Source organism: Alosa alosa, chromosome 5, assembly GCF_017589495.1.
Source record: "Alosa alosa isolate M-15738 ecotype Scorff River chromosome 5, AALO_Geno_1.1, whole genome shotgun sequence".
NCBI lineage: Eukaryota > Metazoa > Chordata > Actinopteri > Clupeiformes > Clupeidae > Alosa > Alosa alosa.
The window spans coordinates 6,219,498-6,245,659 of NC_063193.1; the positions used below are offsets into that span (position 1 = coordinate 6,219,498).

A 26,162-nucleotide genomic window follows, 5' to 3' on the forward strand; every position below is an offset into this window, starting at 1 on the left:
ACAGAAACAGCAGATTCCGCACATTTATGGCAAATCGTGTGGAAACCATCTTGAAGTTGTCTAAGACAGTGGAGGTACGTCAACACTTTCAAAAACCCAGCTGACTACGCGTCGAGGGGTCTAAAGGTTGACATATTCATGGATACCAAGACTTGGATACATGGACAGACTTTCTCACAAAGTCCGAAGATGAATGGCCAATCAAGACCATCCTGAGACTGGTAAAGACTGTTCTCCTACAGAGTATCATGTGCTTGTAACCTCTGACACCAGATAAAAACTATTTGAGGGCAGTGGTAAAGACTGCCCTCCTACGGTGTGTCGTGCTGGTAGTAACCTCTGACACCAGGTAAACGGTAAATCAAGCAACGAAGATTAGAAAGTCTATTTTGTTTAGTTTTCCCAGTTTGTTGATCTTTGGCTCCTTACTTCAATAAATTAGTAATTGTCTCTTATTTAAGAGGACAATTAGGGGCCGGTATGTTGGAGCCAAAATAGCTTTGTAAATATAATTGGGTGTTTGCCAATCTTGTATATTTTTTAATACATGTATAACCAGCTAACTAGTCTTAAGTAATTATATTGTTCTAAATTCTGTAATGATATTATTATTATTATTATTTAAACAATAGGCCTATCACTACAAGTCCATCACACCACATGCAGCCACGTTCTTAGAACGCACCTATGTTATTGTTTGTTTAATGCTGTTATTTCAGTTGAGGGCTTTTCAAGTACGGAGCAACACAGTTTTCTTACCGTAGCGTGGCATATTAGTTTTGAGAAATAAGTATCAGTTATTTTTATGTACTGTGGTGATTACTACATTGGACAACTGGAATAAACTCCTTCCTGTTGATACGGAATTCTGTGGACCTATTTCCTTAACGCTGCACACGAGTGAAGAAATTGCTTCTGTTCAAAAACATCAGCATAGCCCTCACAGATTACGATGAAATGGCATTAATTGCCTTGTTTAAACATCTAATTACAGGATGATCTGCAGAAGGAACTCCTTGATAAAGAAGAAAGACGCAGAAGGGTATGTGTCAGATTCACAACTCTGAATGCTTTGGGATCCAAGAGGTGAAAGTGACGGAACTCTATTGTTCTTGCAATAACTTTGAACAATATAGGGCCAAGAAGCCAAAAGCAGTAGTTATTCCATTGAAACAACTGAACTTTTCCCATTTCTATGATTCACATTGCATTGTTAATGTACAGTAGGCAGTGCTTCGACTTGGCCAGCTTCACTCGTGGTCCGCGCGTGGGAGCACGCAACTTTAATTTGTATTTTCCCAGTGAGACGCTGCAACAACCACAACAATCCAACTGGTAGATGGCTCAAGTGAGCAGGGTGTCTCGTAAAAAGAAATGGAGCCTGTTAAGCCCTACACAGACTTCACTACAGACTTTAGCAGACTGGTTTAGAAATAATTTAATAGCCAGAAATATGCCTGCCCTGCCCTAATAAACAAATATTTGGTTAACTGCGAGTGAATTCCGTTTGCAGCCGTAGAAGAAATGCAGGACAAATTAAACATTCTGGTTTTCTCCGAGTGCAACGATGATAGACAGACATCATTTGGACAAAATATGTCCAAACTTGTACTTTGATGGTCACAAGTTTACTTCATTAGCGGTTTATTTTTTTGATTATTAAAGAGTGTTTTTCATTTGAAGGTGTGACTTCGTGCTTATTCAGTAGAGCATTTAGTGCTCTTCCCAATCCCAGACGTTCACATTGCATGTTTGTTTGTAATGGATGCAACCGCGAGATAGGCTACGCATTTGACGGCAATGAGTTGTTAACAGACATGAATCAAGACATCAAGCCCAGCAGCAATCTAGGGACTGTTTGTTATTTATTGAAGGGGCCACCGGAGGAATTTTGAGTGCTTCAGTCAAAAGTTGCATGACCCTCCCTTGCCTGCTAGAAATTGTTCAATGACCCTCCGACAGAATTGTTAAAAAAGACATGACCCTCCCCTGCCAATTGTCGCTGTCTTCCGCCCGCACTGCTTTGCGCCACAGCCACACACTGTGATAACGTTCTTAAATCAATCTTTCCCGTGAGCTTGCATGCTACCAGTCTTTTCAAATGTGTTGTGCCTGTTTGCACAATTTCACAAATAATCATATGTGATTAATAATATGACAAATAATCCCTGTGCACGGGGACCAAAACAATGCATGCCAACTTTTTCAGTGTTTCTCACGTATTTTAACTTCCCCCCGCTGTCATGCCGTTTTAATGTTTTCCCGTAGAATATCCCATATTTTAATACTCTCATAACAGCCCTGCCATCGGGCCTGTTTCTGTGTTGCCCTGTTGCTACCCCTTGCCCTTCCAACGAAACAGATGTCTTCAAATCATCTTTTTCCTTGCTTGAAGGCGAACTTAGAGTGATGTTAACCTATTTAAGTGTAACGGCATGATTGTCGTGAGAGCACGATTCATTGGCGCTTGCATGTTCGGCCTTATGTCTTTGTGCACACCTGAGGCTACTCAGCTACTAGAGAAAGAATTTCCCCTGTTTGTATGTTCACTCCAAGTTGGCCTACCATAACTTACCAACTCTGCACTGTAGACCCTAACTGGCTATTTATATTTTTCTGTGAAATAAGCAAATGTACTTGTTCAACTTTATGAAGCAGAATTACGCACTAGGCTACTTGGAACATAACACATTTGACAAAGGACAGATGTATGTTATAGTGACATATATTAACTTTCAGTGTTTTACGATGTCTTTGTCATGAGGAAGTTTTTTTCCCCATGCATTTATTCTAGGCTACTGTCAGTGACTGCCGTGAGAGAAGCGGGTTTTGTGTTTTGTTCATGTCAGTGACTGACGCGAGAGAAGCGGGGTCTGTGTTGCGTTGCGTTAATTTATTTTCAATTGGGCGTGCCGTGTCGTCCACAGCTCAGTTCTGACGAAGCCGAATTTACTCCTTTTGAAACAATGAGTGCGCGCGTTTGTATGGTTATATTGCTTGACAGGGGGGGTCCCAAGCAGCTTTCAGCCATAAGGCTACTTTGAGAACATTTCCTAATTCACCCGACACTAATATTCAAAATGTTAAAAACTATTTCGGCATAGCCTATTAACTGACCACCCGATTCACGTTGACTGGGGGGCAGGGGGGGTCATCAGACATTTGTGCCCAGTTAATCTGGCCCTGCCCCCAACAAATCACACCTTCCCACCAGCTGTGACAGCTTAAAAGAAGCCAAGAGGACTCCTAACTCACAGACCTATTCACAAACCGGTTTTGTGGCATTTCACCTGTTTTGAAATCTTATGCGGCTACAGTGAGGAAGCAATTTTGCATTGTAGGAATAACTAACATGCAATAACGTCACCAACAACAACCAAAACTAGGCTACTCATTGTCAACATGTAAATTAAATGTAACATTATTGTGAATAAATTGTTCTCTTTTGCAAACGTAGGCATAGGCATAGTAACAGATTAATTTAAATGACTTGACTAAAACCGTGCATAACTGGAGGTACACCTGTTATCTGAGCAGTCTGTATGTCCTCATTTTGCGAATGCGAGGACGATGAGTCTGTTGCATAGATGTCCGAGTCACGCATAATGTTTGAAAACCACTGGCTCGTAATCACAATAATTTAACACACGACAGTTGGATACTTCATCATGTTCCCATGCCTACATTTTGGTGAGTAGCATAGAGATTGTTAAAACAATAAAGTATGGCTCTCCGTTTGGGACATCGAATATTTTTAATAGGGTAGACTACCGTCGGAGATGCTGACTTGCAAAGGCCTAACACGTTATCTCCACTATCATCAGTCAATGCCTACTTGATCAAAGTGGGGAATGAAAGAAAACGTTTGAGAACCACTGGCTTAACAAGTTACCTGGGCCCAGTTCCCCGAAAGCATCTTAAGCCTAAGACGAACGTCTTAAGATTTGCCGACTGTTTCCCGAAACCATCGTAGCTTAAGAGCGTCGTGAAAACACTCGTAGATCTACGAGTGCTCCAGAAGTACTCGTTACCGGCTAAGAGCGTCTTAACAGTTCTCACTGAGGTCACCAACAGGACATACAGAGGAATTACAACTTATACAGTACATAATCCAATTTACGTTCCCATTCTTTATTGTGTTTACCTGTGATGAATCAGATTTTAGCGTGCAAAATAGCCTACATGGTCATTTTATAAATCTGTTAATAGTTCTGAAATATCCTCTGATTTGAAGGTGATGTCAGGTGACTGCACGTCACAGCTATAGGCCTACCATTTAAACTTCGGATCTACACATTAATTCACATCAATACGAAAATAGAAACACTTTGACATCTGCATGTAAGCATCCCAAGTAGGTTATATACCACACAGAGACATAAAAATTTGTAATTATTTTAAGATTAGATTATTGCACCATGCAATAATTTTTCGCGGTGTCAAGAACACGTTTGAAGATAAGAAAGAAGTCAAGTAAGAAAGAGAGGAAATGTGTAGGCTTAGATTTTGATGCAGTAGGCTACAGACTAAACCACATGTTGCTTTCTCTGCTTTTTACCTCATCGGCCTAAATATAGCCTTCACTTAGCAAAGATAATGTCAAACTATTCTGGCAACGTCTCGTTTAATAACTTGATTGCATTTTTGTCCGCTTTTCATCACATTATTATGACCATTAAATGTAGGCTATTTTGCACGCTAAAATCTGATTCATCACAGGTAAACACAATAAAGAATGGGAACGTAAGTTGAATTATATATTCTAAGTTGTAATTCCTCTGTATGTCCTGTTGGTGACCTCAGTGAGAAGTACTGTTAAGACGCTCTTAGCCGGTAACGAAGTACTCTTGAGCACTCAGATCTCTGAAGTGTTTTCACGACGCTCTTAAGCTACGATGGTTTCGGGAAACAGTCGGCAAATCTTAAGACGTTCGTAAGAGGGACTTTACGACGCTCTTAGGCTTAAGATGCTTTCGGGGAACTGGGCCCAGGCCCGGATCTAGGCTGCTCAGATTGGGGGGGCAAATAGAACTTTGGGGTGGGCACAATGAATACACCCCCCTCCACCCAGTTTCTCCTACAAATGCCTTACTTTTCACCTTAAAACCCGTATCTAATAGCAAACATGACATATTACATAGAACTGTTAATCATAGACCTGATTTTAATATTTACAGATATCTAGGCTATATTTAACATTTATTTTCTATGTGGCCTGTTATAAAATCATGTATTGAACAATTAAAGCACAGTTCAGCTTTAAGAAACTCAAATAGTCTACATGCATGCTTAGCATTTTGTCATCATTAAGGCTACTTTGACAAACTCTTAGTCAGCTGATTAATATTTACAGATATCTAGGCGATATTTGTAACATTTATTTTGTATTTGGCCTGTTGCTGATTAATATTTACAGATATCTAGGCTATATCTAACATTTATTTTCTATGTGGCCTGTTATAAAATCATGTATTGAACAATTAAAGCACAGTTCAGCTTTAAGAAACTCAAATAGTCTACATGCATGCTTAGCATTTTGTCATCATTAAGGCTACTTTGACAAACTCTTAGTCAGTTGATTAATATTTACAGATATCTAGGCTATATTTAACATTTATTTTCTATGTGGCCTGTTATAAAATCATGTATTGAACAATTAAAGCACAGTTCAGCTTTAAGAAACTCAAATAGTCTACATGCATGCTTAGCATTTTGTCATCATTAAGGCTACTTTGACAAACTCTTAGTCAGCTGATTAATATTTACAGATATCTAGGCTATATTTAACATTTATTTTCTATGTGGCCTGTTATAAAATCATGTATTGAACAATTAAAGCACAGTTCAGCTTTAAGAAACTCAAATAGTCTACATGCATGCTTAGCATTTTGTCATCATTAAGGCTACTTTGACAAACTCTTAGTCAGCTGATTAATATTTACAGATATCTAGGCTATATTTAACATTTATTTTCTATGTGGCCTGTTATAAAATCATGTATTGAACAATTAAAGCACAGTTCAGCTTTAAGAAACTCAAATAGTCTACATGCATGCTTAGCATTTTGTCATCATTAAGGCTACTTTGACAAACTCTTAGTCAGCTGATTAATATTTACAGATATCTAGGCTATATTTAACATTTATTTTCTATGTGGCCTGTTATAAAATCATGTATTGAACAATTAAAGCACAGTTCAGCTTTAAGAAACTCAAATAGTCTACATGCATGCTTAGCATTTTGTCATCATTAAGGCTACTTTGACAAACTCTTAGTCAGTTGATTAATATTTACAGATATCTAGGCGATATTTGTAACATTTATTTTGTATTTGGCCTGTTCATATTGGACAATTTACACATACTGTGAAACCTGAAGCCCAAAGTTGGAGACATGCATAAATAACAATGATCATCAGTAGCCTAATATTCGACCATTATTTTTGTGTAAATGGGCTATGCCGGGCCCACTGGTTAGCACTCTGGACTTGTAACCGGAGGGTTGCCGGTTCAAGCCCCGACCAGTGGGCCGCGGCTGAAGTGCCCTTGAGCAAGGCACCTAACCCCTCACTGCTCCCCGAGCGCCGCCATTGTAGCAGGCAGCTCACTGCGCCGGGATTAGTGTGTGCTTCACCTCACTGTGTGTTCACTGTGTGCTGTTTGTGTTTCACTAATTCACTGATTGGGTTAAATGCAGAGACCAAATTTCCCTCACGGGATCAAAAAAAAGTATATATACTATGCATTGGGTTAGACACCAGGGGCCATATTCACAAAGCCTTTTATCTTACCACTAGGAGTAGGCTACTCCTAAATAGCAATAAAAGATTTTAGCTATAGGAGTTTCTCTTATTAAATTATTCACAAAGCCTTTCAGACCTAGGCTATTCTTAGTAAGGGAAAATGACAACTCCTGAACAGATTCTGGAGCTGAGTGCTCTAGAATCTTTGACTAACAGTCTAAGAGTGAGTCTTCGTTGCTATGGATGACGTTATTACTCATGCACGAGCTTGACTGAAGTGACCACCTTGATTGGCTGATGATTGTAACGCGGGAATGATTCCAAACACCTCACGATGAGTGGCAGGTGACAGGTCTGAGCGTCGTCGCTACACAAGGACAGAAGATGATGAATAACTGAATAAAAAGGCTTAGCCTAAATGAATCAAGAGTAAGGCAAAACAAATAGCCTAGTAGCCTAATGAAACATACGGATTGATGTAGTATCTTTGTAACATTATTAAATGTGCTTTGTGTACTCTGGGCACAGTTCTTCCAGAGCTTCGTGCCAAGTAATAAGCGTTGAGTCGAGATGTTTGTGTGAATGAAACAAAGCGTATAGGCAATAGTGTGACATGCGTAAACCAATGGTGTAGAGATGGCGCCACAGGGTTTTATTTAAGAGAGCCTACGTTTGTATGTAGGCAATTTATATTCACAATACTTAGGCCTACTAAAATAAATAGTATTTTATTTGTATTGGTTGTTTAGAGTAAAAAAAAAATCGGTCGGTCTTAATGCAAGTTTACAACCGGTTGGTCAGACTAAAAGGGGAAAAAAATAAATATTTGGGTCGGTTCTAAATTGACAGGGTCGGTCGGGTTACGGCAAACTAAAATATTTTTAAGGATGGCCTGGCAGTGTGTTTTTGCGCGTCTGCAGAAGTCAGCCAAATATGAATGTAATTCTGCGGCATAAAGCAGATGTATTTGTTTATTGTACAGAAAAATAAAAATGTCAAGAAGTAGGGCAAATTAATTTACGAAACCAAAACGTGAGTCATAGTTGTCTAAGCCTCTATTGCGTAGCCTGTTAAAAACGTCGCCAGTATTAAATCGGCAACAACATTGTTTTCTGCAGAAGCCTACCCAAGGCTACAGATTAATTCTGAACAGTTATTTCTCTACTGGCTCAATTATCACACCACTGTTTTGATTTGCGGAGCTGCGTTACCCCCAACACTGACAATAATGTAGACAGCAAATTTCGATTTTCGTTACCACCGTGTAGTCAAGCCTTAAGACATACCCAAGTAGCCTAAATCGAGGTATATTTTAATTATGCATGATTTATTTTGTTAATGAGTTCGTAGGCTGGGATTACTCTCGGCAAGTCTCCTGCTTTTTGAGTGGGGCGGCAGGCAGAGCGATGTACAGTGGCAGAGCGACGCACAGTGGCTGAAAGTGGTACTAAAGCTTCACGCAGCTTCACGCCTCGTAATGCGCAACTGAAGTGGTCATTTGAAAGCGTTGCCCACTGTAATGGGGAATTTTTTTTCCATCCAGGCCATATATGAGAGGCAGACAAGGATGGCACAAAAACCTGAGGCTGGTTTTGGTGTGCCCTTGAGATTTAAGTACCCAAGTGGATGTATAAGAACAAGACGATTCCAGCTATCTGATTCATCCAGGTTAAGTTCTGACTATTTTATCGTCACTGTGATACAGGCTGTGAATGTAATGCAGTATGTCCCTGGTTTAAACGGTACTTGGCTTAATTTCTTTTCATGTCATTTTTTAGGTTTTGTTTGACTTTGTTGGAGGGGATGAGGACGCCTCTGAATACTTTTATGTACAAGACGCCTTGTCGCTGAACAGACTGAAAAGCATTATGGATGGAACCCTAATGGAGAATGGCATCACAGGATTATGCACATTGTATGTGCACTGGATTCATTCAGATGACCCTGAGGTGAGACATGAGGTTCAGACATTCAGTATATTGCTGCCAACTCGGGAGTCAGTAACTTGAGTTCATCTGTGTGTAATGTGAATGTTTGTTAACATGTGAGTAACCTCAAGATGCCAACACAAATATTAAACTTATTGATAAAACTGACTGTTACAATTCTGATTCTGATTGCAGTTTGTACCATTGGATTTCACACCACCACCTGTCCCCTGTTCCCCACAACTTGTGTCTTCACTTGGCCATGATGGGTCCTTACTTCAAGAGAGGCATGTTTTCATATTGTGTGGTGGGAGTATTAATATGCTTTACACTACTTGTTTTTTTCTTGTGCCTTTAAGCCTAATGTATTCTGTATGTCTTTTTTAGTTGTTGTTTTTTTTGTGTTTGTTTTTGTCTCCACACCGTCCTGAACTCGCTTCGGGAGAAAGTCTTTAGTTCTGCCCCAACGAGTAACCAAATCAATATCTGTAAGGACTATACAGGAAATGTCCACCTTTTGAAAAGTTCACTACAAGCTTTCAGACGCCGACGTTTCAACCCAATGGCCAGGCTTGATGTCATTTTTGTGGATGGGGAGGACAACGCTGAAGGTGCAGTGGATGGTGGTGGACCCACCAGAGAATACCTACTTATTCTTATAAAGTCAATTCACCAGTCCTGCATATTTGAGGGACCTGAAACAGAAAAGCGTCTCACCCTCGACACTCTTGGTAATTGCTATGTTCACTATTAAAACTTCCAAATAAGCCTGTGCTATATGGACACCTTTTTGACCATCTTTTATCAATTAGCAGTGGTGTTCCAGCATAGCATGCAGAACTAGTAGCAGTTCTGTAAAATATTCCTCAGTAATAAATATAAAAAATGTGGCAACACTATCAGTAAGCACAATAATGGACTTCACTTCACATGGTCATGGTAGTTAGTGGATGCATAGTGGACTTTACAGCTTGGTATTTTCTATTTTCAGCCCTGAAAAAAAAAACATACCAACAGATAGCACGGATGATTTCTGTGTGTGTTATTCATGGAGGCGTGGCACCAGGTTTTTTCTCTGACAGACTGTATGGGCAACTTTGTCGTACACGTACCCCCCCTGCGACACTGGAGGAAGTGAGCGACGTGTCGTTCAAGGAGAAGCTTTTGAAGGTGAGTTCTATTGAAGTATACCAATTGGCAATTAGCAAGTACTTGCTGGTACCATGTTTAGTGCACATAGGCAATATTTTCCTTATTTAATATGACATTGCTAACTATCTTAGATCAAAGACGCAAGAACTGTCCAAGAGGCAAAAGCAGCAGTAGAAGAGGCAGAGGACTGTCTCGCTATTGTGGGAGCATGCAGAAGCATCTCCACACTTAGACAGAGAGATGCCCTGGTTCAGGCTGCCGTTGACTACTTCGTTGAGGGCAGACTACATGTTGCATTGCAACAGTGAGTATCTGTGTTAACTTGTCGTTATTAGATAGAGTTATTCCTTTTCCTTCCCCCTGTGAATTTCTGTGAAGGCTCATTAAGTGTGTGTGTGTGTGTGTGTGCGTTTGTGTGCAGATTTGAAGTTGGCCTCAACACCCTTGGTCTTCTGGAGGCAATGAGAGAACACACGGATCTATTCTATAACATGTTTGTAGAAAACCCAAGTCTTTTGAAGGCTGCTGACCTATCAACACTGTTTAAAATCCAATACTCGCCACCAGGCACCTGGGCAGGAGAGTTAGAAACTCAAAACATATGCTATTGGAGAGATTTGCTAATTGACATTGAAGGTAAACCCTTGAAAATTGGGGATCCCCTTGGGGATCAATAAAGTATTTATCTATCCATGGGCGGACTGGCCACCTGGCATACCGGGCATTTTCCCGGTGGGCCGACGCACCTTTTGGGCCTATAGAATAGGCTATATAAATATTATTTTGGCCAACGATCGGCCCAAAGGAAGGACAATCAGCGGCCCATTGGTTACATTTCTATTGACACTGGACTGATCCAATAACAGCTCACGTCAGGCCCCACCCCTCCCATTTTGGCTCAGAGCCAGGATTCTGTGAGCGCATCAAAAGTTAATCGAAGTTGCCTACACTAAAATTGCGGACGGGTGCGGTAGTGACAATTGTGCAAAATTAACACCAATGTAGAAGCTTCAAAAATACAATATTGCAAGTAGGCTAGCATATGTCAGTAACATGTTGAAGTTCGTTGAGTTTGAACGAGGATGTAAGCATGCATACAGAGCAGAGGGACAGTGAGCAGGTGGTGGAGAGTGCGAGCCTATTGAGGCTACATGATAAGAACTCACTCACTGGTGGAGCAGGTAGGCTATGTGTGACATGCAATGCTGACGATGATGATTATGATGACTTATTAATTGCGATAATGTAATGATATGGTAATGATAACATAGTAAGGCCGTGCTGTGATTACAATAACAAATAGCGCAACTTACATTTTCTAAATTAATGATTTGCAAACCCAGACAGCAAAAGAGTGTCAAATCGACGTTAATTGTTGGTCAGATTGATCAGTTTCCGTCAGACACCCAAAATTCAACATCGATGGCATGAGTGGTGGTTGGTCTCTCAAAGTAGATAAGGTTTCTATCTTGGAAGGGTTATTTATCATGATAACCCATAGGCTAAAAGACTGTAGACTGACGGAAATGTAAATGTAAAGTCATGCACAAGCCAACTAGCTATATATAACCTATACGATAGGCTACTGGAACTGGAAGACACTAAAGATAATTAGTTCATGTAGCTATACTGTTCCAAAATGTACCAGCAATGTAGGTAGGTAGTATAGCCTACAGGAATAAAATATTTCCAGCCCTGTTTATTTCGTGTTGTTTCAGTTGTCCTACAGTGATAACTGGTATAAATTACATTAATATCTACAACAATCTGGGTAATTTAAGTCTTTAATTGAAAAATAAAAAGATACCCGCACACCGTTTCTATAAGCTCCCAGAGTGGTTTATTAACACAATGTTTCGACCAGAGGTCTTCGTCAGGTATCAAGAAGATGAGCGGGTGGGTGGAGATATATATAGACAAAGTAGTGGGTAATGCCCCATGTACACCAATCAGTCTTGTAAGCAAATGGCCTATATGGCCTACATCAGCACACCAAGTGTTACAGTTGCATCAATTCAATCCTTTGTATATGTCTTTATACATCAGACTGAAAAAAAGAAACAAGAAAAAAAGGGAAAAGTTGATATTTCCAAGTCTCCAATGTCTTGTGGCAGACGAAAGGAGAGTAATTGTGCAGTATGGTCAATCTCACACACTGTAAAGAAACAAATGACAGATTTTTAGAAAATAATTATAAACGTTTAAAAAAACATTTATAAAAAGGGTTTTATATCAAACTCCTCGTTCAGTCCAAATGGATCCATGGTATTGAGGGCATGTATATAATATGTTTCACGCTATAAAAGCAGACGTTCATGGTCCCCACCCCTAGGTGGCCGTTCCACTTTTTCAATGCCCATATAGCGAAGGGTGCTGATATTGTGCCCAGCTTCTTTAAAATGTGCCGCTACAGGGTTCCTCACATCCCCACACCTGATATTACTCCGGTGTTCACTAATGCGCGTCAAAGCGCCAAAGCTCTACGTCTTCCCAACATAAGCAAGACCACAAGGGCATTTGATCAAATATACAACAAACGTGGTGTTGCAGGTTATGGCCCCACGGACCTTAATGGTTTTACCACTGTGAGGGTGTGTGTATGTCTTACATCTGGTGGTGTAGCTGCACTGTGCGCAACTACCACATCTGTAGTTACCGTCTGGAATGTTTATTGTACCAGTGCGTTTGTCCCCAGGTGTATATGATCTCACTACCTGATCCCTTATGTTGCGAGGGCGTCTGAAAACCAGCTTAGGTGGCTCCTTGAAGACATTTCCCAGTCTTGGGTCAGATTCGACTATGTGCCAATGTTTACGGATAATTTTCTTAAGCTCAGACCCGATCGGTGAGTATTTGGTTACACAGAAGGGGGAGTTAGTGTTTTTGCTTCTAGCTTTAGGATGTAAAGCCTCATCCTGAGAGATGGCGCTGAACCGGTCAACAGCAGCTTCAACCCATTCCTGTTTGTAACCCCTCTCTATGAATCTGTCAGTTAGATCAGTAGCTTGTTTTTTGTAACTGGTCTCAGAACTGCAGATTCTTCTGACCCGATGGAATTGACTGATGGGGAGACTTTTAATGAGATGAGTGGGATGGAAACTATCCCCACGTAATATAGTATTCCTATCAGTGGGTTTCCTGTATAAATCTGTCTGTAGAGTTTTTCCTTGTTTGATGACCATAACATCCAGAAAGCTGATTTTGTCTGGACTAAATTCTAAAATGAAATTAAGGTGTTCACTGACCGAGTTCAGATACTGGTGAAATTGTTTCAGAGCCTCTATCGTGCCTATCCAGATGAAAAAATGTCATCAATAAACCAGAAGGATATTAAGTAAAATATGTATTTACTTCTGGATTAAGGACAAAATTATTCTCAAACAAACCCATGTATTGATTGGCGTAATTGGGAGCCATTGTACTGCCCATAGCAGTACCCTTTGTTTGTAAAAAGTAGTCCTTAAAAAGAAAGTAATTGTTGGTAAGTACTAGGGGTGTGAATCTCTCATGTAAAAGACTATATGATTCGCATCTAGATACATGGGCACGATTCGATACAAGAAAAGATACATGTTTATAAAAAACGATTCAGTACGATTCGATGCGATTCGATGCAGTTCAAGAATGGAAAGCATTCTGAAAGATTTTTTATAATTTGCTCAAGGTGCACATTCATTTTATATTATCAATTATCATGGTCATGGTTGTCAATTAGGCAACAAAATGTGTGAATATGATTATCTAAACTGAGGTTTGTTTCATATACTGTATTGAAATGAAAAAAGAATAGTCTACATTTCAGTCAAGCACAGCAGCCAAATACAACATAAAAATACATTTTTATAGACTTTACAGATTTTATAGAATTATATCTGATTGTTTTCATGGAGCTGTAGCCTTGTTGAGGTAAGACAATTATACTGAAATAAAATAAAACAGTGCTTAAGACACTCTTGGCCTTTTCTCATATAGGCCTAGCCTACCCTACAAGAATAAAATAGGCCTACAAATCCATGAACTCTCTGGGCTTATTTTGTTCCAACAGTAGACCTAATGCAGAAACCTAAAATGCCACAAGTCTGAGTGAATATGAACAAAATCATTGGCTAATAATTTATGCATCGTTTTAGCAGCAAGGGCCAAATTATTATTTAACATTAAGGAAATCCCTTCATCAAAGGTAAGGCTACTCTACAGACTGTCGTTGCTGTTTAGGAATGCTATAAGTGCTTAATTTCGCGCTGGATTTCGAAAAACAAAAGCCGACCGAGTGCAAGTTGTCACATGGTTAAGTTGCAATAGATGTATGGGTAATGAGGTCATTTGACAACTTTGGGCAATGAATGTAACCAAAAACGAACTGCATTACCCACAATTCCGTGCCACATATGGACCCTTTCAAGAGAGTTCCATTATCAGCATCATAGTTGGCCCCACAAGACTTCCTTTTTAACATTCCATATGTTATCTTAATGCAGAGGAAGTAGATTGGGGCCCAAATAGAACGTTCAAGCATTGTTTTTGTTTTTATTGTTGAAAGGGTCTATAGTTTCAAAACCGGAAGTGGGATGAACGCGCTGCTTGGAACGTAAATGAGTCTGAGCGAGCAGAAAAGGTTGTACACCGATTCATAACAAGTAAATCGATATAACGACCGGTTCATTTCAGTTTTTTTTTTTTTTTCGATCTGGGGCTTCGCGTATCGATACGTATCTTACACGTTAAAGCGGATATCGTGTCGGTTAATCTTTACACCCCTAGTAAGTACAATCCTGGTCAGGTCAGTGACACATTCAACACTAGGTGTGCTAGCAGGAGACTTTTGACTCCACCGCTTCTAAACCACCATTGTGTGGGATATTGGTGTAAAGACTGGAAACGTCCAATGTAGTAAAAAAGAACTATTTTCTAAAAATCTGTCATTTGTTTCTTTACAGTGTGCGAGATTGACCATACTGCACAATTACTCTCCTTTCGTCTGCCACAAGACATTGGAGACTTGGAAATATCAACTTTTCCCTTTTTTTCTTATGTTTCTTTTTTTCTCCTTTTTTTTCTTGTAATGTGTGGCACTTGTACAGATGTGAGGGATTGGGTGTGTTTTTCAGTCTGATGTATAAAGACATATACAAAGGATTGAATTGATGCAACTGTAACACTTGGTGTGCTGATGTAGGCCATATAGGCCATTTGCTTACAAGACTGATTGGTGGACATGGGGCATTACCCACTACTTTGTCTATATATATCTCCACCCACCCGCTCATCTTCTTGATACCTGACGAAGACCTGGTCGAAACGTTGTGTTAATAAACCACTCTGGGAGCTTATAGAAACAGTGTGCGGGTATCTTTTTATTTTTCAATTGTCGGCTAAGCCTTTTACCCTTTACACATAGGCTTCAGTATTGTTTTGGTGCTGCTGTCAATTGAGCATTGTATAGTTTAAATGTAGCCTATTGAATAATTTGAAATGATACTTTGAATTCAAGCAGAAACTCTTCTTTAATAATTGCTTGTATAGCCTACTTGAATATGGAGATCATGTGCGGCCTACATCACTTTCAGTGCTCCATGACAGTTGAAAATATACATATTCAAGGGTAATGCAAAGATTCTGTATTTAATTAGGTGTGCCCGACCAATTTGAGGGCCGCTTGGGCCAAATATGCCAGGGCCGATTTTTGGTGTTGTTGAAAGATGTTTATCTTTTTTTCAGACATTATCCATGCTGTTGATGTTAGGTTGCACACACTTGCCGTATGAGCTTGTGACTTGCTATTTGCACTTGCTATTTGCTTCCTAGGCACCCCTATGACTATCTGGCGCCTTATCTCTGCCCAGTAAACAAAATAAAGTCCTGGCGACGTCCCCTAAAGGTCCCCTGGCGAACGTTACCTCCTCGACATTGTGTAGGGTTCCCTTTACGTCCCGCGGACGTCTGTTCGGGAAGTCTAAAAGACGTCCACGAGACTTTGAGAGGACGTCCTGTAATGGTCACCGCGACGTTATGCGTGCGACGTTTATATTTCCGCAATGGTAAAAAAAAAAAACATGTAGCGCAATTTGGTATGGTATTACATCCTGTAAGTCTCAGCATTGCTAGGAGAGAGGTAGATGGAACATGAACACGCATTAAGGACTTATTCTACAACTACACAATCAACTTCACTCACCTCATATTTTCCCGCATGTATGAAATCACGTCCTCCGAATGCATTACACTAATGATGAGTAGACATGGACATTTATACCGGGCTAGGATGTGCTGCTTTCACATATACGGTGTCATTTTCTTAATAAACTAATACGACGTTTTAATGGGCATATCCCGTAGCATATTGTTCAAAACATCATCAGAGTAGGCCTAGGCTAGCTTAAGATAAATTGTTCAAACCATATTGTTTCAAAATATTAAAAACTAATAATAGCCAAAAATACTAAATGAATGCATGCTGGGAAGCAAAACTCAACATGAAATAAAGTACATGAAACATAACTAGAATGCATTGACGTTATATCCACTCGTTTTCTTGGACCTGTGATCAAACAGGGACAGCCTATAAATGGCCAGAGGAAACTTTTGCTACTCATTTGTATCCCTTCTGTTGCTAAGGAGGCAAAATGGTGATTCTCTTTTAAGGATCATTTAAGTATTACTTTTGTCACAATCATTTCTCCTAATTTTGCCTTAGGAGAAATAAAACAAGCAAAAGATGAGACACATAGCAATAAGACAAGTAGGAGTCACATAAGAGATATTAGTTTGAGAAGCAGGAGAAATACAGGAGATCTCTTATATGTTTGAGTGTAGTCTCATTTACAACTTGTTTCTCCTTAGGAGAAATAATAGAGCAGATGGAGTCACATAAGAGATATTAGTTTGAGAAGCAGGAGAAATACAGGAGATCTCTTATATGTTTGAGTGTAGTCTCATTTACAACTTGTTTCTCCTTAGGAGAAATAATAGAGCAAATGAGGAGACATTGCAATGAGAAACTGTTGAGAAGTAGGAGTTACAATTGAGATATCAGTTTGAGGGTCAAAAAATAGGGCACTCCATAGCATTTCAAACTTTTATTTTATAAAACAAAGCAAAACAGTTGTCCTTTAAAAATGGACTTTAAGCAATGGGAGCTTGCACAGTTGCACTTTAAAATGGACTTCAAGCAATGGAAGCATGTTAATGCCTTGATATGTTCTTTTTATAATGTGTATTCTTATGTTTTATTTTTTTGTGTGTGAGAGTGTGTATGTGAGTATTATTTTTAAAAGCTGTACAAGCAAATTGCATTGTACGGACCAACTGCACAATGACAATTTAAGTCTATCTATAAATCATACAACATGGAGAAATGAACTAATAAACAATAACATAAACAAACTGAACTTGTGCCAAAGCGTGCCATACTGTGTACAATGGTGGATGAAAGCGTGGGCTGGTCAATCTGCGTCTTTTATCCTGGTGGTGGAACCAACCAAAGGGAGGAGGGAGAGAAGAGCAGAAAATAGAACATTGTTAGAGACATTTGTTTGACTGTCTGCTTTCATAACTGTGGGAATTTTGATACAGCACAAAGATCAGACACACCTTATTAATCACTTAAACACAGAATGGGGGATGTGATCGCTACCACTCACATTTGCTATATGTTGCCCAATTGAAAAACAGATTGTATTGACATATTTGTCAAGCTTAAACAAGTTTGTTGAATTCCCTCACCTCATCTAGTGAGTAAACTGTATTGTCAGGCTAGGATAAACCCCTATCCAGCTTACCACTAGGCAAAACCTTGTTTTGGTTGGACTAAGCCTATTCAGTGTAAAAAAAAAAAAGGGCATCTGAAAATAGTTTAGTTCAGAGTCCTGATATCAAAAAAGTAATTTGGGCAATTTTTTTTGTCATCTGGGAGCTGGCTCCATAGTCAGAACGCATACCAACTAAATGCAGCGTTGCCTTGTTTAGTTCTGATAGTGGGTTTCAACAGGAACATTTCTCCTGTGATCAGTCACACAGTCTCATTGAAGGGCAAATCTGGTGTAAACTGATTCAAAGCCTTGTTGTTCGAGCTCACCAGGCACTGTCCAAAGGACAAAGAACAATAAAATGTGTCATAACCTAGACAAGTTATGGACAAGAAAGTAAAGCTGACTCAATATGGCAAATTTCCATTACAGGGTTTCCCCAGGTTTGACCACCCCAAATAAGACTTTTTTTAAGACCTTTTAAGACCACTTACATGAAAATTAAGACCTACATCACACCTACATCACACCCATTATGCGGTTGTACACCAGATCAAATCCGTAATGACAACTAAAACAACACTTCCCCATGATGTGCTGTCCTCTCCTTTCGACTGATTATGTTGATTCATTGCTGCTGGTGCGAAAACCCAAAATTAGACTAGTGTAGTTGCCACGATACCAAAATTATTGTTTCGATACCGATACCACATCAAGAATTACGATTTCGATACTTCTTCGATAATTCTTAAAACATTTATTTGATTTGGGGGCCCAGACCACCTTGACATCATCAGTAATATTGAATATCATGTTCAACCAATGATCCTTTCTGCTTGACTCTTTCCACACACACGGAAAATTATGGCTTACATATGTTTTACATACCTCAATTCATATAAAGTGTACAGTTAATATAGTATTTTTTTTAATCTGCATAATTACTCTCCAGATGTAAAAAAGTCATTTGCAAATTTTTAAATGACCTATTTCTAAATGACATTAAACCCAATAGTAGACCTACGTACATCTCATAGCCTAGGTAGCAACACAAAGTTGAGAGGTGCAAGTGAGCAAATCAACTTGATATTAGCCTATTATTATGTGTTACCACAGAATCACTTAAACTAAACTAGCAGCCATGTCTGCTGTTTATGGGCGACAGCTGCATATGTGTGTGAGGAGAAAAAAGAGCACAGCCACAGGCTTGGGGAGGGCACTAGAAGCATGCCTTGTGCACACAAACAAGAACACGGTCATTCTTAAAAGTATTGATACTAATAAAATTAGGTATTGTGACAACTGCTAATAGCTATTGCGACACTTTTGTAGTATCGGTGCACCGTGCAACACTAAATTAGGCGATCTCTGGCGTTAATCAACCCCTGTTGAATTTTCACATTGTTGTTGTTTTTTTCCTAGCCTAGAAATCTAGGCGCACCCTAAGCGGCGGCAAATTAATTTGCTCAGCCTGTATGTCTAGTATCAAACCATAGGGATTTCTATTGGCTGGCGCCGTGGGCGTCATCCAATCCAGCACTCTATTTTGTTAGAGAGTCTTAAGGCGGGCTTAACAGGATGGCGACAGTCCTGTGACAGTGAACAACAAGGAAGGTGGCTATGGCAAACGAAGAGTGGTTGTTTGAATCGGCGTTGGCGTCAACTTTGGAGGAGTTGGACTTGTGCTTTTCTTTGAAAGTTGAGCAACACAATGCACTTAAGTCATTCCTTTCGAAGAAGGATGTATTTGCCGTTTTGCCGACCGGATACGGATATGGTTGTAGCGCTGGCCTATTGCATGCCTAGGCAGTTTGAAAGACAATTCTCTGCCCGCCCCTTGGATTAAGCAAAGGTGAATGGCTCGATTCAGACTATACATTTCAATGATATAGGATGGCCCCGCCAGGCTAGTTTTTCCCCATTTCACCTTGCTTGCAGGCTAGTATAATTAAAATTGAAGACCTTCGTTAAAAAATTAAGACTTTGGCAACGGAATTTAAGACTTCTTCAGACCTTAATTAAGGAACATGACATTTAAGACCGTTTAAAGACTTTTAAGACCCTTGCGGCTACCCTGCATTATGTCAGGAATACCAAAAAGTACTTCTATACGGCTCTGGGCTATACTTCCCTGTCCATAACTCAGAATTGGCTGTGCCACATTTTTTTTTCCTATGAACAGCACACAGTGATTTCCAACAAGAGCTATGGATCAATTCATGCGATTTGTCCTTTAAGTGATTTGTAAACAAGGAGTGCTTTAGGGTCAATCCGGTAAATCAAAGACAATGACTCAATATTACATCTAAATTAGCCCAAAACATTTAGCTCTGATCACTCAAGAGACACTGACAATTGTCAAGAACAAAAACAAAATACAGAAAATACAGTATACACCATTCAATTAATCTTCAGCGAGGTCGTTACGGAAAATTTCCTCAAGCAAAGGTCCGGAGCATCATAATGTTTAGGCTATGGCTATGTATATGTATGTATGTATAATATATATACAGAGGGTGAGCCAGAGGGTGGCACCGGGTGGCACAGGCCACCCTTGAGATTTGATTGGCCACCCCAGGTGCCACCCCAAATCTAGTCTACGATTGGCCATTAACATGGTGTAAGGCGGGACCTTTCTTGATGCACTTGCAGCAGTGTGAAGTGTCAGGCGTCAGAAATGTAAGTGGCAAACACACTTGCCTTTATTGGCCTGCGGCACAATTGAACTGCGGAGCGAAAGGTTTCCCCAATCAGGAAATACTCCTTAATCGCTTAACTTTGTGTAGGCTTAACAGAGGTAGCCTAAATATCGTGCCTATGGCGATGACAGCTTTAAAAAAAAAACATTTATTTCACTTGTCTCGCTGGATTGAAGGCAGAATGTGGGCTGTTGCAAAGCAAATAGATGAATGAGGGTCGGGAGATTCCGTTAACAAACCTAAAGTTTTCTAACATTTTTCCATTATTATCGTAAAATATGTCTCCATGCAGGGCAGGGCTGGTTCTAACCTAGGCTAGGCTACTATATTTGGGTGGGCTGGTAGAAATTTTGGGTGGGCAACATAGCAAAGCTGTCAAATTGGATCAAAATTAACATAAACACAAAACAATCAGTACTACCTATCTTGAGTTGCTGCAGCCAACAGCCAGGGATAGGCAGTATGTCTGATACATGTATGTAAAATACAAAATAGTATGTTGTCATTTTTATTTTATTTAGTTGAAAAAAAAATGGCATCATATTTTGTATCAAAATACTTTATAGGTTTGTAGTTTAAAAATAGTGCCAAATTATTTTGTAAAAAACCAATAACCTACTTTTGGTGATGTGATTATAAAAGTGCAAAACAATGAATGCAGCACTGGTGCTGACTTGTAATTTGCCCAGAGTTGTTGTGATCAGAATATTGAGATTCAGGGAGATAAGTTTCTTGAGAACTTTAGTCATCAATTCAAACACATGGAAGTCATCCAATTCAAACACATGGAACCCGGTTATGTGGTTGCCCTGCAAGAAAGTTGCACCATGTGCAGCGTGCACAATGTTTGCACACATCCACAATACACTCCTTCATATCAAATTCAAGTTTCTTGAGAACTTTAAAAGTTCTCAAGAAACTGATGATTAATCATCTAATCGGAAGACATGGAACCGGTTATGGTTGCCCTGCAACAAGTTACCCACGTGAAAATTTAATTAATAATTTGCCCAGACTTGTTGTGATCATAATATTGAGATTCAGGAAGATGAAATTGCTCACATACACAATACACTCCTTCATACCAACCTCAAGTTTCTTGAAAAAAATAAACAAATAGACAAAAAGCAGGTCAAATTATTGTAACAGCTACAAAATAGATGGCCATAGAGGGGGAATTGTCTTGGATGAGTATATTTTGTATCTTCATTTACAGTAATATAATAAAATTGATTATATTTGAATGTCCCCATGATGGAATTTGTTTTAGAACAGCATAGCCCAGTGACAGACAACTTAGATAATTAACTTTAATATGTTTGTATTAAATTGTATTCAAATACAAAGACATTTTATGTGAGAGTAAAAGGTATTTGTGTTTTTGTCCTTCAATTTATGAGTATGGTGTTTGCATCTGGTTTCCCTAATGTATTTGTGCTAATTTCACATCTTGAGCCTGTTTCTGTTTATCTGGATGTTTTGCCTCATGCCACCCTTGAATCAGTGCCTCACTAGTGCCACCCTTGTTAAAAATGTCTAGAATCGCCACTGTGTACATATAATATTAGGATGGATGGATGGAGCCTAGTTGTAGATAGATAGATAGATTTATTGATCCCAAAGGGGAAATTCAAAGAAGATTGTAGGCCTAGGCCTAATGTTTAATGTGAAATAAAATAAGTAGCCTAAAAGGCAACATTCGAAATGAGGAGAAATAAGGCAAGATAAGAGTGATTGGGGAGAAAAACTGAGTCGCCTTGGCTATTTTAAAGAACATGAACTTAAAATAAAATTTGAGCTGACACAAGGTTGGTTCCTTGAACCCATTAATCAGTTAATTTTTTAGTTTTTTTTATGTTGACCCAAAATCCTGGAAACCCAGGAACATCACGTTGTTGGGCAGTGAATGCATGTCGGCTTAACTAGATTGTGGTGGATCAATCATATTGCCTTCTTAAATCGTAAAATATTCTGTGGTCTCAGTTCACTGTTGAATGGGCCTAGCCTACCCTATGCTTGCTCAATATGCTTTGTCTAGTAGAGGTGCTTCAAATTGGCTTTTTAAAAATCGGCTGTCTCAGAATAGAAGAGGTCCAGGGCAATTCTGCGCCAAAACTGTCACATCCATATTTAGCCTAGTTGGCGTTACGGACGTGACAGTTTTGCGTGGTATTGCCCCCGTATCGCTATATAAAGCTCTGTTCTCGCTGTCTAGCTTCCTCCTCTTTGAGCAATCGATGATTTGAAAATAACTTACTTATCGTTAACTTAGATATCCATCTGATTGTTTCTCGTCCCGTCTCCTCTCCTCGCTCGTTTCAGGCTATCAGTCTCTTCCCCATAGTAGGTTACTTTACTCACTGACTCGACTTTATCAGAATTCACAGATTTCACTGGCTGAGTAGCAGCAAGCGAAATGATGGTTCCTGAAGCTCCTGAAGTAAATGCTGTTATCCTAACCAACGAAACATTTAAGCGCAGCTTTGAAATCTTACGTGAAAATCTAAATTAGGCTATTATGGTCTGGGTCGGATAGGATCACGTCACGGTCGGACTTCGGTCGTGATCCGCCATTTGGTGATTCCTGGTATACACCATACAACAAATATTGTTGGTGAGTTAATCATTTTGGCCATGTCATTTTTTTAACTTTTGATGTATGTTCAGCCCATCTGTAAAATATCTTCATAAAACCTAGTGGAAATTTTGCCTCTATCATTTCTATGACAATGTGATTTTGTAGCTTTCGTAGCTACACAGTTTGATGTTAACTGTTTAAAGGTTGAATAATTTTAGTGCAATAGAGGCCTACCCTTTATAAAAAGCCCACCAATAATGCTCACCACAATTGGAAATAATTTAAAATAAGAGAAAATTACCCCAGCTTCAACCTCCAGCCCTCGTAACAAAAGCCTTCTTAACCTTTGCGGATTCCACAGCTGTCCATCCGCAGAGCGTTCCACAGTGCATAACGTAGGCTGCAAATAAAAAGCAAAATCAATCTATCAGTGTGGTAATAATAGCTCTGAAACTGACAGTTCCAGTCATTGATTTTGATTAGCTGAAACGTGTTCCTTTCTGTTGTAATTCCCAAGTTACACAAGGTTACACATCCTTGTGTACACATCCCTACGCAAAGAATGGTAAAAAATGAAGTTGTTACAAGCTGTGGCCAATGTTCCACTTACCATTGTGTGACAGTCTACATTAACTATTTATTGGTGTAGGGGTGTCTTTATAAAACCATCAACTGTGCATAAGTTAAGACAACCAGAGGAATACAATAAATCATCTGTTGGAAATTGATCTTAATGCCTCAATTAAAAAATGAGGAAAAAATCCAACCTTTAAACACACCAATATTCTTTGTGAATGAACCAGGTATCGTAAATTAATAAATGTTATTCCTTAAAATACAGGATACAAGTAAGGAACCCCCTATGTTAAAATCCCATAGAGGCAGGCAGATTTTTATTTTTAAAGGCCAGTTATTGAATGGACTCAGGATACTATGCATCCTGATAAAGTTCCCTTGGCCTTTGTAATTAAAAGATAGATAGCCCCACATCACATACCCTCAGTGTTGGGAGTAATGCGTTACAAAGTAATGTGTTACTGTAATTCCACTACTTTTAGTGGTAACGAGCATGTAACGAAGTCTTTTTGTAAATCAAGTAACGCCATTACAATTACTGAAATTTCAAAGGGTTCGTTACTTGCGTTACTCTGTTGATCTTGAATGACTGCAGACAAGATGACAGATGCACATTTTCTGCTTCTAATCTAACGTCTCCCGACCTTAGCTGTGTTTCCAGCGATTGTGTTTCATGTTTAGATTGCAGATGCATTCTTTACAGTTAATAGGAGCCTCCTCACATTCCTCCTTATTTCGTATATATATATGATAAAACACACAAGAGTGCATTAGGCTACAATTTAAATGGGCATCTTAAAAGCCTTTTCCCTTTAGTTTCCATCTAGTAAGCTCCACTACAGTAAAAGCGCATTGTTGTATATTTTATTTCTGCTCTTTTTCGCCTATTGCGCAAAAGCCTCGTTATATCAATTTCTCATTCTTACAACATAGCCACGCCACAACACCAATAGGCCTACATACAGTAGCCTATATATAGCCTTGGCACAAGCAAGCACACGTTTAACTCGAGAGGAAAATGCGGATTTCACTTACCAGATAAAGAAACCTCCAAATAGCCTACCGTACGTACTACAGCGACTTGAGTTATTTGCACAGTATGTTTACATCAGAATTGACGTCCATGGTGTTATGGATTCATTTGCCTGCGACGGAACATGCAACTTCTCTCTGGAACACCTTATCAGCTGAAGAGTAACATTCTGCATAGTGCGTGACAACCCAAACCCTCGGATGCGCATTTGAACTTATTTTGGTAGGTCAGCACTTGTGCAGCGCAGGCTTTTCCCAAACTGGTGGTGCTTAAAATGCTATATAATACAACTGTGTTCAAAGCAGGATGAGGATAACCTAAGGTTGTATGTGTGTGTGAGCAGACAATAACGGCTTTGAAAATAGGCCATTTAACATTGTTTCACATTACATCCCATTGAACTCATTCCATGTAGCCTACAGAAGGACTGCAATAATAATGATAATAATAACTTATTACTATATTGCAAAATTCAGTGTCAGTGCACCACCATGCATACTACTACTAGTAGTAGTAGTAGTAGTAGTAGAAGGCAAGCAGTAGGCAGTGTACTGTACATATCTATCAAACCACCTAGATGGTGAGGGTGGCGCAAAACAAGGTCAGGGAGGCCTTCATGCATTGTAGAATGTTTTGTGGTCGGAAAAAGTTTGAGAACTCATGCACAAGGCTATTGATTTGAAGGCCCGTTGAAACTACAATAAATAGGTCTAAAAATTAGGTTTACTCAGTACTGTTCATACTGACATTTTAAAAGTAGACTTAAAAGTAACTCAAAAGTTACTTTCTCTAGTAACTAATTACTTTTGATATACAGTATTTGGTAAGGTAATTCAATTACTTTTGAAAGAAGTAACTAGTAACTGTAACTAATTACTAATTTTCAGTAACTTGCCCAACACTGCATACCCTTCACCATACCTAGATATATCATGGTTTTATTTCAGTTAGGCTAATAGCTGGTTTGATTTGCATGCTACAGATTCTATTAATTGCAAAAGAAATATTGACTGGTAAGTTATTCATGACTGCAGATGCTGACTTGCCTATTTCTCGATCCCTCGACCGCAGCAACGCTACTTCCTAGTTTACCTGGGTTACAAGAATGCCCTTTCACTCCTGTTACAATATGCTGTAATTTATAGCAGGTTAAACAAAAGTGAGAACATTTTGTGGGGAAAAATATACTTACCATTTTGGTACGCTGTTTGTTCAGCAATTTGATCTGATGGTCTAGCGTACTCTTCCAATTTTTTAAGAAGCTGCCGGCCTCTTTTCAGTGGAATTGAGCTGGAACCAGTTTAAACCAGTGGCAATAACGTTAGCTTCGTCATCTTGACTGACATCCCAAAGACATTTTAAAATTCTGTGCATTTTGGCTACAGCATGGCTTAACACCATTCAAAACATACAGACTAAAGCTGTATAAGGCAAAGTAAGCTAGCAACGTTAAATTCTCTAACGTTAGCTTTATATACAAGCAGCACAGCCAGTGATGTAACTTACAAGTAGCTAACATTAACTAGCTAGCTAACTTTATGTGCTGCTACGTCAGGTTGTTCAATGATATATTGAGTCTAAAAATATGCAAGAACGTTAGCAAATTACCAAAATGTTAATGTACCTTCTCTGAGTTTTCTCACAGTTCTGCACAATCCTTCATACCCACATACCGTTTCGCTTTGGTTTCACTGGAAACCAAATCTAGA

General features: G+C 39.3%; 1 protein-coding gene and 1 long non-coding RNA gene across 2 annotated transcripts; both read left to right on the top strand.

Annotated features, from left to right (window-relative positions):
- Nucleotides 1-8,321: 8,321 nt before the first annotated feature.
- LOC125295327 lies at nucleotides 8,322-8,981 on the top strand. Its single transcript, XR_007193650.1, has 3 exons — nucleotides 8,322-8,410; nucleotides 8,521-8,691; nucleotides 8,866-8,981. It is a non-coding gene; the product is annotated as an uncharacterized LOC125295327 (long non-coding RNA).
- Nucleotides 8,982-9,118: 137 nt separating this feature from the next.
- On the top strand, nucleotides 9,119-10,499 carry LOC125294546 (G2/M phase-specific E3 ubiquitin-protein ligase-like). Its single transcript, XM_048243389.1, has 4 exons — nucleotides 9,119-9,401; nucleotides 9,662-9,840; nucleotides 9,954-10,126; nucleotides 10,244-10,499. The coding sequence occupies exons 1-4, from the start codon at nucleotides 9,233-9,235 to the stop codon at nucleotides 10,497-10,499; spliced, it is 777 nt and encodes a 258-aa protein (XP_048099346.1). The 5' UTR covers nucleotides 9,119-9,232.
- Nucleotides 10,500-26,162: the final 15,663 nt, after the last annotated feature.

Excerpts from the sequence above, each read along its gene's own strand:
- LOC125294546 (XM_048243389.1), top strand. The coding sequence starts at position 9,233 with ATGGCCAGGCTTGATGTCATTTTTGTGGATGGGGAGGACAACGCTGAA. Across the intron at positions 9,841-9,953 it reads TCAAGGAGAAGCTTTTGAAG|ATCAAAGACGCAAGAACTGT; the intron begins GTGAGTTCTATT and ends TAACTATCTTAG. Across the intron at positions 10,127-10,243 it reads CTACATGTTGCATTGCAACA|ATTTGAAGTTGGCCTCAACA; the intron begins GTGAGTATCTGT and ends GTTTGTGTGCAG.